An 11,453-nucleotide genomic window follows, 5' to 3' on the forward strand; every position below is an offset into this window, starting at 1 on the left:
TTGTGGTCAGATTTCTGCGGCTGAAAGACAAACTTGCTGTTCTGGGTAAAGCTAAAAACCTGAAGGGCTCAGACATCTTCATCAATGAGGAGGAAGGAAAGATCTACTCCCTGCAATGAAGGCAGCTCGAGAGAGATGTGACATTGCATATCTGAGATACGACAAACTTATTGTCCATCCACCTACTCAAAACCCTCCACAGCAAAGGAGGGCAAACAGTCAGTAGTGCCCACCATGGTTCATTTTTACAGTACTCTGATTTCTTTTTTTTTATGACATGTCCACAGTACATTATATTTACACCTTATGGACTACTGCAACACATCTGATTCTGATGACCATATTTTTAAGCCTTTTGATTCCTCTGCAATTGATTCTTACAATGTTGATGTTGACCCAGATCTACATTTTTTTTCATCATTTGATGCCACTTACCTCTGCAGATTTTATGATGAAACTGACTTATGTGTTTCTATGCCTTCCAATATATTCTCCACTTTCCACCTGAGTATAAGAAGTCTTCCTTGCAACTATGACAAATTTATTCATTATTTATCTTCACTCAAACATAATTTCTCGGTTATTGCCTTATCTGAAACATGGTTTACAGAAGATTCTAGAGAAATGTTTAAATTACCAAATTATAATTCAGTCCACTACGTAAGAGAGAATAGATCTGGAGGTGGAGTATCTCTGTTTTTTCTTGGTGACTATGAATTTAAAGTTAGGGATGATCTTTCCCTGAATCAGCTAGGGCTGAGGTGGAATCTGTGTTTGTGGAGCTCTCTGGTGTCTTTGGTGGAAAATTTTTTATAGTTGGTGTTATTTATCGCCCACCTGACTCTACTGTCCAAGATTTCAATGAAAGTCTGTCCAGTTCTCTTGATTTGATACACAAGGAGGATAAACTTTGTTATATTTTAGGAGACGTTCATATAAACCTCTTTAAAAATAATTTAGAGTCATTAACTACGGATTTTCTTAATATTCTTTATTCTAGTTACTTTTTCCCACTTATTCATAAATCTACAAGAGTAAAGGAAAATTCAGCAACTTTGATTGATAACATCTTAACAAACAACTTGAGTGAAGGCATGAAATCCGGGGTTTTGTATTTAGATTTGTCAGATCATTTTCCTATATTCCAGTACTCGTTAATCATGCCTAATAAAACTAAACAAAATAAGAAAAAGATACACAAAAGAATTATGAGCAAGTCAAACACTTCTAAATTTCAAGATATGCTTGCCAGTATCTCATGGAATGATCTATATAAAGAAAATAATGCTCATTCTGCATATCAACATTTTATGAAAGTCATTAGCTATAGTTTCAATGACTGTTTTCCAATAGGCAGTTCTACTAGGAAATGCAATCAGGACTTAAGTAGGCCTTGGTTTACAGTTGATTGCTGAAGCTGCTGAGGAAAAAGAATAAATTGTACAGAAAATATGTCTCAAATCCTACACCCCTTACCCATGGTGTTTATAAATCTTATAGAAATAAATATACTCATTCCATTAGATCTGCAAAAAAGAAATATTTCTGTGAAAAATTGGTGTTCAAATGATACTAAAACCACATGGAAAGTTATAAATCAGTTGCTGCATAGAGAAAAAAAGACTCACCCAGAGTTACCTTCAATCTTTTTAGATGATGACAATTCTTTTAAAAATTCATTTGATATAGCTCAAAAATTCAATGATTTTTTTGTTAACATTGGTTATGAATTAGCTAGTAAAGTTCCTCCTAGTTGTAGTAATCCACTGGATTTCATTTCAGGAAATTATCCTTCTATCTCTTCTTTTAAGCCTCCTGATGTCCAAGAAATAAGTGACATTATTGATGAACTAAAAACATCTTCAGCTGGCCATGATGACATTTCTGCATCCCTAGTTTTGCAGCCACTAGGTTACATTATTTATCTGTCTATGGCAACAGGCGTTGTACCAGAGGATTTAAACGTTGCCAAAGTTATTCCTCTATTTAAAGCGGATGATCCGTGTTGTTTTAATAATTATAGACCCATATCTATTTTGCCATGTTTTTCAAAAATATTAGAAAAAATCATAAGGATCCTTTCTCATGTAGATTCTAATTCAGTTCTTTACAAACATCAGTATGGTTTTCGGAAAAATCACTCCATTTATATGCCTTTGCTTCATTTGATTGACAAAGTTACCTCTTCATTAGAAAATAATGAATTTATTTGTAGTATATTCATCGATTTTTCAAAAGCTTTATTGGTTAACTGTATCACAGTTAACCATCATATTTTACTTTAAAAAACTGCATAAATATGGTTTTTACGATGTTACGTTTGAATGGTTAAAAAACTATGTCTCAAGTAGAAGACAGTTTGTTTGTATTAATGGATGCTATTCCAACAAAGCTACACTACTTTGTGGGGTCCCCCAGGGATCCATTCTTGGACCATTATTATTTCTTATTTATATTAATGATTTATCAAATGTCTAAAATATACTTTCTCCAATAATGTTTGCAGATGATACAGCTCTAGTTTATTCTCACTCAAATTTCAGTTCTCTGATTAAAAATTTGAATGTTGGTTTAACTAGATATGCTACATGGTTCAGTTTAAATAAGTTATTTCTGAATATAAAAAAATGTAACTATTTAATATTTTGTGGCAAAAAATCATACTCTAAGGATTTTTGTAGTTATAATTCAGTCTGTTGAGTTGCCTCAAGTCCAAACAAAGCCGACGTTGTACACCCTTAAACCACACAGCAGCCATGTTGAAACTCTCAGGTCAGTTTGATCCTGATCTGCAGAGATATTTGAGGCACACACACACACACACACACACACACACACAGACACAGACAGACACAGACAGACAGACAGACAGTCAGACAGAGATTTCTTGCTTTTATAGAGAGATGTGGGCAGCATCATAAAATGCTCATATGTGTTGTTGTGGAAGGTAATACGACCAGTTCCTGCTTTGCGATTTAGTTTGGAAGACTTGTTGAGTTTGATACTACAAAGGTAAACTCACTCTAACCCTAACCCTAACCGTAGATAGTCTGATTGAGACCACAAGAGGGGTTTTCTTCACCAAAGTGGCAGCTAAAGGCTGGTCAAGATGGTCCAGCAGCCTCTGAAACCCCCTAGCCCCAAACATTTTCTTGGTCTGAACTAGGGCAGATGAATCTTTGTAACTTTCTGAAAGGGACAAGGTGACAATTACGCCCACTGAGAATATGAACAGCATTTGAACTTCTCTCTCCAGCTCTTGCTTTTCATTTGTTACACAACTATTTCTGTCACTTGTCATGCTTACAACACAATGAATGCCTTCCAGGAGAGACTTTCTGAAAATGTGCACTGTTATTCAAAAGGTTATCACGTCTCCTTCTCTACGATTGCAGGCTTTTCACACCGCCTACGAGTGCAGCTGTTAAGAACATCTACGCTGCCGGCAGTGAAGGGAAAACATTTTTGTAGTCTACACACTTCTACAGTACATGGCTGGACATACAGGAGGTTAACCAAACTGCAATCTTAGAGAAGTTGCTGTTATGTCTGGAACAGATTTCCCCTGTAATAGAGAGAGAAAGAGAGAGGTCCAATTTGGATTCAGTTCACCCACACCCTGCTGAATCTGAGTGAAGCTCGTGCCAGAAGAAAACAGACAGAGAGCATGAAATGTTATTTTGCAATGTGTTTCTCTCTTTGTTGGTCAAGAGAAAAGCAGAGTTCGATAGAGATGACAGAGTGCAGCAGTAAATGGACTTGATAAAGATACTGTCGATAAAAACTGTATGAATAGCGTTCATTGTTTTCCACTTGTGCTTCCTGATGTGTCTGTCTCCTCTCCACAGGGCCTGTATATTTTCCTAGTGTATGCTGTTTACAACAGTGAGGTAAGGAGGCGTTTAGTCCATTGTCAGCGCTGCTGTCTGTCGCCACTGCGGCTCTCTGAGCCTCAGAATGTATCTTTGTATGGAATGTGAGGCTGCCAGCCTTTTGGATGAACCAGTGGGTGTAAACCCTGCTTCTCATTTAGGTGAGGAATGCCATAAAGAGGATCAAAGAAAGGAGGAAGGCCTTATCTTTCACGGTGAGTGAGTAAAAAGCACACAGCATTGATCAGGTCAATCAGTACAGAAAATACATTACCTCCTTACAAACGTTTATTGTACTAGAAGTTTTGCTTTTGTATGGGCAGTTTTTTTAGTATAAGTACTAGACTAGAACACATATTATACATCATACTTTATTATCAAATCATCACTTTGCAGCACTGTGATTGGTTCGTGGTGTTTTGTCAGAACTGTTCCCAGCCAACCAGCTTCCTACCCTCCCAGAGAGCCCCAATTACTTCCTGGGGCCGCAGTCCTCCGACCCCTTCCAGCCCTGAGACCAGTGAGACCTCTGGACTCCCCAGCTCGACCTCCACATCATTGGTCATCAAGAATGGTAGGCTGCATAACCGGGGTCCAGGGCCATTTTTTAGCATTTTGGGGCCATAAGCGACATCTTACACTGGGGCCCCTGTCCAAACTCAAACCACCACAACCTACAGTGGCCACCAGTCAATATTGTAATATATCAGAATGAAAAATGAATGACTAGGCATACTCTATTTGCAATAAAACTGTGTAAATTACAAGATTATTCTAATGCAGTAGAAAATAGGACATTCTCTGCTGGTAAAGAACATTGTGGCTGGCGATCTAATGAAACCTGGATGCTGTTATGATCATGTATGCAGAGATATGAATAACCTGGTTTCTCATGTTCCATGTAACCTCATGTAAATGCTTTATTCAAAATATGAGCAAAAATAGGATAAGACTAAAAACCAATATACTTGTGTCATGTTTAACACACTTGATTGAGTGATCATCAAACCTTCAACTAATTGTCATTGTAAAGCAAATGACACACAGCCAGAGGTGTAGCTAGGAATTCTAAGTTCCCTGTGGTCACTTAATGGTAGTTGTAGTTCTCTGTGTGTAGTGCTCCACAGTACTACATCTGGTTTTGACTCATAAAGCAGTGACAGCAAACATACATTTATTTAATGATTTTTTATTATTAGTTATTCTTAGGGACATGGGGTTGAAAAGAACATTTTAAAAAGTTTGTCCCGTTTAACCAAAAACTTTAGAATCCCCCCTCCATATTAATTCAATTCAATTCAATTTTATTGTATAGCGCCAATTCATAACAGAAGTTATCTCAATATGGATGTTTACTTTTTGGTCAATGGGGATATTTAACTTTTACTGCCAAAAACAAGTAAAAAAAAAGAGATCATTAATTTTATTATTATATTTGAAATATATATACTGAATGATGATGGTTTAATAATTTTATATTAGTTTTTACCTATTTTTTGGGGCCCCTGTCAGCCATGGGCCCTTGGAATTGTCCTAACTTTTCCCCCCTATACGGCGCCCCTGGTGGTATGAGCCTAAAATAAATTGCTGTGATTTAATGTCAATAAACGGATCAAACAGATGCTTAAATAGCAATACATCATGATGGCAATTTGTAAAAATGTCATATGTATCATGTCTGTATGCAAGACTACAAGCAAACAACTTTTGAAATGCTTGTTTTCTGAATGGAGTAATGGACACATATAGCAATCTCCTTTTCTATCCGTTCTCTGTATAAATATGAAGTACTATCATAGAGTCAGAAGCTCCCTGGTTCAGGCAGCTGTCTCTGTGCCAGCAGCAGCTCTGTCTCCGCTCCTTCCCATACACCACTATAACCTTGCAATATTTTCAACTGAATTAACTTGTACTCTTGCAAATAGTTATATTCACTTTTAGTGGGAACGCACCATTACTAAGAGTTCCCATAATGTTCTACTGTCATTCACATTGTTTGCATTTTTGTTTCCCTTTGTATATTTCATAAAGCTTTCTTTGTAATATGCGTTGTGTTTCTTGTATCTCTTTGTCTCACATGTTTTGGCCTTGCATAAACAACAAATGTTGTTGGTCCTGACAGAAAAATGCAAACTTTAAATACAAAGGAGTGTGTTGTGTATGTTTTTCAGAGAGCTTCAGAAAGGAGAGCTTTGTGAGTTTCTCTTTAAAACCAGCATCAGGAAACCAAGTAAGTAACAAGTAAGATTATTAGTGTTAACACTGCACCTGTCATATGTCATGCTATTTAAATATGACTGAGCATTGCGTGTGTGTGTGTGTGTGTGTGTGTGTGTGTTTCCAATTTAAACAGGTTGTCCAGTTGACTGGGTTCAAGCCATCAGGTACAACTCTAACACTTCATACTGTTCTTGAATCATTTGAGTCGGCATTAGTTGAAATTAAAATAAGGTAAACACAGGGCTGGATTGCCCCGGGGGCCTCGGACTGCTAGGTGGCCTCCAAAGTTTTAGGAGTTCCGAAGGAAGTCAAAGAAAGTAAAGCGCAGGAAATTGGAGGAAGTCGAGCACTATCATGCTTATAGCTTGAGTTTAGTCAGTTTGCCCAAAAGCAAAGTGTAAGTGCTGTCCTGTACTGTGAAGAAAAACTCCTGGAAAATGATTTGTGAAAAAGAGTGGGAACCCTCAATCAACTGTCCAATTAAATCTCAACAAGTCACATACATAATTTGAGTATCATGATGTAAAAAACATATCACAAGGATTTTGTAGTGGACATCAGGTCAATCTTCTCTACAAAAAGCACTGCAGCACTTCTTTGCAAGATTTCAAAAGAGGGCAGTCAGATCAAAGAAATGCAGGGCCGTGTGGACAGTCCACTTCTTTGTGTTCTTTCTTCTGTCCCGTTGATGTGAAATAGAGCACTGATGACAAATACTGACATTTATTCACACTTTCTGAAACGAGAAACGAATGCCACCCCCTACACATTTCTGCAAATGACTGGGTATTGTTCACCACCTGGAACCGTGTGTTCTGTTCATGGTTTCCCTAAGATGGCATTAAGCTCTACTTTCCGTATTTTTGTCTGCTTTTAAATTACACTACATATAGAGTATTTTGAAGAGGCCTTGAGAACAAAAAGAAAAATATGCATTTGCATTTATTCTCATTGAAATTCCTCATTTGAGCTGACTGAATAAACTAACTCATATTGCAGATGTTAACATTGTTACTATTGGCACAAGTGTGGAATGGTAGTCTGAATGCTGAGTTTTTGATTTTTGTTCTCAATTTTCACTTATACACATAATACAGGAGAGTAGTTGAAATATTTAAATATGCTATGTGCTAGGATACTCTATGTTGAATATAGATAGTCACATCTTAAGTTAGCTAATGTTAGCAAAACGCTACCTAGCTAGCTAATCTAAATTGATTGATAGTTGGCTACTTAGCTGGTTAGTTAGCTAATGTTTTGTTACAGAGTTTTGCTTGATATAGATTAGTTAGCTAATTGGCACAACTGTGGAATGATGGTCTGAAGGCATTATTTGATTTTTGTTCAAAATGTTCACTAATAGTCGAAAAAAGAAATGTTGAGTACCCCAAACCTTTATGTTTGGAAAAAAAGAAATGTACAGTATGGGTTCCCAGCATTTACTAACTGTCAAATGCTAACTTGCATCTGTTGGGCTATTAGCATAATTAGCATTAATAAGCATTCAGACAATATAGGCATGGTTATGGGGGTTATTGAGGATGCTGAATCCATTTTCTGACATTTTTAAAGTGGCTGTATAAACCAGAAGTGGCCATATTTTGAGTTTATTTTAATGGTTAATGCATTTGACCTGCAATCAAGACAGAGTAACAATAGTAAGACAAAGATTTTGTCTTTGCAGCTGTGGTTATGAGTGAAGCATAAGCAAATAACACAAAATCAGCCCACCAGTAGCTGAAATACAGCCAATGTCAGAAACGAGTTTAGCATTCTCAATAAGCCCCAAAACCACTCCTATATTGTCTACATTGGCCAAGCAGTTGCTGAAAAATTGTACATATAGGTATAATTTCCCAACATTGGCAAGGCAGCTTCTAAATGTTGGGGACCCACACTTTACATTTCATAACATAACATAAAACAAACTTTGGGTTACTCAATATTTCAGGTTCACAATAGGGCCCTACTGGCTGGCAAATAGACTAAAACAGGAGAAAAAAAAGAGTAGTTCAAATATTTCTACCATGAAAGTCATTTTTAAAGGTGCAGTAGGCTATTTGTAGAAATAGTCATCTATTAGTGACTTTAATCTGAAGCGCATGAACTTCCTAAAACCCTTGTGGAAGGACGTGTGGGTCAGCCACTGATCAACACAGGAAATGTATGGAAGATTCACATATGATACAAAGAAGTGACCAGAGGAGAAAGAGCAAAAGGGGTTTTATCTTCCCAGATTGTCTCCATTTACCTGCGCAGTGTGAAGCATTAGGCCTGTGTGAAAACTGCCCCGGTGTCTTTTGTTGATGTGAATGTGCAGGAGGACACAACAGATGGTCCTCATTTTTTCCAGAGGGTTAAGGCACTGTCAATGGCTATAAATTGACTGGCAGTAGGGAGAAGGAAGTTTGTAATAAATTCATTAAATGTTGGTCCTTCTGTGAAGAACGCCTGATGGATGGTGTGAGTGCTGTTGGGTGTTCATTGTCAACCGACTAGACAAAGGGGAAGTTCATTCCCTTAATCAGGAACGGACAACGCCAGCTATTCACGCCCTCAGCCATTAAGCACTCCAACACCTGCTCTCTCTCACTCTGCCTTTCACTTCCCTCCTTTCTTGCTTTCTCTTTTGTACGCAAACACACTCGCACTCCTGTAATGCAAAAACATTAAACATCAGGTTGAGTCATAACTAATGCCTTTCACTTCATTTCACTGCAGGTTGTTGAGCCGCAAATGGAGTGGATCCTGATACTCAGTTACAACAAACAAGCACCATCACTGGAAGAACGGGGGACCTGGACACACACACACACACACACACACACACACACACACACACACTCTCTGCTGGGCTGGAGAGTGCGGAAGAAAATAAGCATGAGGCAATAATGAAGGCGTGAGCGTGGAGCTGTTCTGTTGTCAGATCAGATCAGTGTTCATCACATAGCATGTGTTTTTTTATCTCAGACAAACTCTTGCCGAGGTAGCCGTCTCTCTGTCAGCCATATTGGAAGTCCTCAGTTTTGGAACAAATAGAAGAGTGAGTAGTGAGTAGTATGTTTTGATAGTTTAAGCTAATGTCCACACATCAATCTCTGCAAGTAACAATAAAAAACAATTTTGTCTAAAAGATGCACCGATATATCGGCCAATATACGCTTTGTTGACTGACATCCGCCTATCACAAATAAGATGCCATTCACCGATGTTTATCTGTTGTGTCGCATTGACCCTGTCTAAGTCTTTTCCCTTTTTACTCTGTGATTCAATTCAATTCAGTTTTATTTGTATAACGCCAATTCATAACAGAAGTTATCTCAGGACACTTTTCAAATAGAGCAGGTCTAGACCGAACTCTTTATAACATTATTTACAGAGACCCAACAGTACCACCATGAGCAAGACCTTGGAGACGGTGGCAAGGAAAGGTATATTATAAAGTATATAAAGTATATTTTTGGGGGTTTTATTGCCTTTATTATAGTGACAGCTGAAGACAGACAGGAAAGGGGGACAGAGAGAGAGGGGATGACACGCAGCAAACTTTGAACTGTACCGAGGACTCAGCCTCAGCCCCCCTTGGAGCACTTTTGATAGATACTGACCTCTGCAGACCGGGAACCCCCCACAAGAGCTGCAGGTTTGGAGATGCTCTGACCCAGTCGTCCAGCCATCACAATGTGGCCCTTGTCAAAGTCTCTCAAATCCTCACGCTGCCCATTTTTCCTGCTTCTAACATCAACTTGAGGACAAAATGTTCACTTGCTGTCTAATATATCCCACCCACTGACTGTTATTCACTTCACCTGTCAGTGCTCACAATGTTATAGCTGATTGGTGTATATACAGTCACATTTTAACTTAAGTAATGTTAGCAAAATGCTAGCTCACAAGCTTATCTCCATAAATCAATAGTTGGCTAGTGAGCTGGTCAGTTAGTGCTTTGCTACAAAAAACAAAACACTAGCGAACTAGCTAGCTTGATGTAGATTAGCTAGCTAGTTAACTAATAGATAGATGAGCCATAGCACATCTAAGTACAGAAAAGGAGAAAGTTCCCAAATTCCGTTTTTTGCTGACTAAATGTCTTTTTGGTTATTTCCAACTCATAAGTAACAATAAAAAAACATCGGTATCAGCCCACAATGTCGGTACTTACTTTCTCGCTTTCTAGTAGTGTGAGCAGATGAAGTGACTTCTTCAATGCACAAATGAGAGTCTTATGCTGTGTCTCAATTAGAATACTACAAACTTACACTAACTATTTTGAGTACCTAAGTGCATTCACACTGTGGAGTGTGGCAAAACGCAGTGCATTGTGAGTACCCGCATGGTGCACTCGTAATGGTCAGAAAGTTGGGTGTGGAACATTGTAAACTTCTCATTCACCATTAACTCGTTAAAAGGGGTAGCCATTTTCTCGCAGCAGAATGGTAGGGACCACTGGAACATATCGGTACATTTTCCATGAGACAACATCGGTGTAGACCGTGTAATTTCCGCCTTGCATGAAACAGGGGGACACCACACAATCAATTTTGATTAATATCATGAAGGAAGCCAGTAAAAAATAAGCCGATATTGGTGCTAATGCTCTGTCCGGCTGTAAATCACTGGAGAAGAAGAAGATGATGCAGTAAAATGTTGTGATTGTAATTTATACTAAGTATGCAACGGCCGTGCTCGATTTGGGGACAAAAATGCCAAAATTACTGCACTACGCAAGTAAGTGTGCATAGTGTACTACATTCAGTTTTATTCACTAAGGCTTTGAGTACAATTGAGCAGATTTGTTTTTTCTTTTGTAGTGCTCCTAGAATCAGAAAAAGTGAACTGCAGACTGTTGTCCCTTCTGCGTAATCAGGATGTTGTATCTGAAAACATTTGCTGTTGTTGTTAAATTCAAATTAAATTCAGCTTACCTCCATTGTAGTGGGGTGGAGGCAGAAACCATATACTCTTCTAAATAACTGAAAACTTCAATAAAACTACAGTATTTGCAATGCTAGATTTATGTTTAGCCATACTGTTGAACCCTTTAATAATTCTTCTCACTTTTACTTGTATTGTTACTAGCTTACCAACACCCACACAGCAGCTATCAGGTACTGTCTTTAACAAACACAGTTCTCCACTGGACCACCATGCTGGTTGCCATGAAAACAGTGGCCAACTTTTTATTTTTCATGAAATGACAAGCTCTAAAAATGTATCATGTCAGCCCAGATGTGTGACTGATATTAAGGCTGGACTGCATTCTCACTCTATTGCCCTCATGTTTCATGTAAATAGCTCTAGGATTTAATAATAATTCAAGTGTAGCAGAAAGAACAAAGGCCTATGGCCCCAACACGGTAG

General features: G+C 38.1%; 2 protein-coding genes across 2 annotated transcripts in view; both read left to right on the forward strand.

Moving 5' to 3' along the window:
• The window catches only part of adgrd2 (adhesion G protein-coupled receptor D2), a 44,299-nt gene extending 35,062 nt beyond the window's left edge, over positions 1 to 9,237 (forward strand). The window contains exons 20-25 of the mRNA XM_051422282.1: positions 3,849 to 3,890; positions 4,034 to 4,087; positions 4,299 to 4,446; positions 6,044 to 6,102; positions 6,226 to 6,256; positions 8,814 to 9,237. Coding sequence (XP_051278242.1) covers positions 3,849 to 3,890; positions 4,034 to 4,087; positions 4,299 to 4,446; positions 6,044 to 6,102; positions 6,226 to 6,256; positions 8,814 to 8,821 — 342 coding nt within the window. The 3' untranslated portion in view covers positions 8,822 to 9,237. The remainder of the gene's footprint in view (positions 1 to 3,848; positions 3,891 to 4,033; positions 4,088 to 4,298; positions 4,447 to 6,043; positions 6,103 to 6,225; positions 6,257 to 8,813) is intronic.
• LOC127375919 (uncharacterized) overlaps positions 1 to 11,453 on the forward strand; it is a 629,637-nt gene that overhangs the window by 497,684 nt on the left and 120,500 nt on the right. The window lies entirely within an intron of this gene.

Source organism: Dicentrarchus labrax, unplaced genomic scaffold, assembly GCF_905237075.1.
Source record: "Dicentrarchus labrax unplaced genomic scaffold, dlabrax2021, whole genome shotgun sequence".
In the NCBI taxonomy this organism is placed as follows: domain Eukaryota; kingdom Metazoa; phylum Chordata; class Actinopteri; family Moronidae; genus Dicentrarchus; species Dicentrarchus labrax.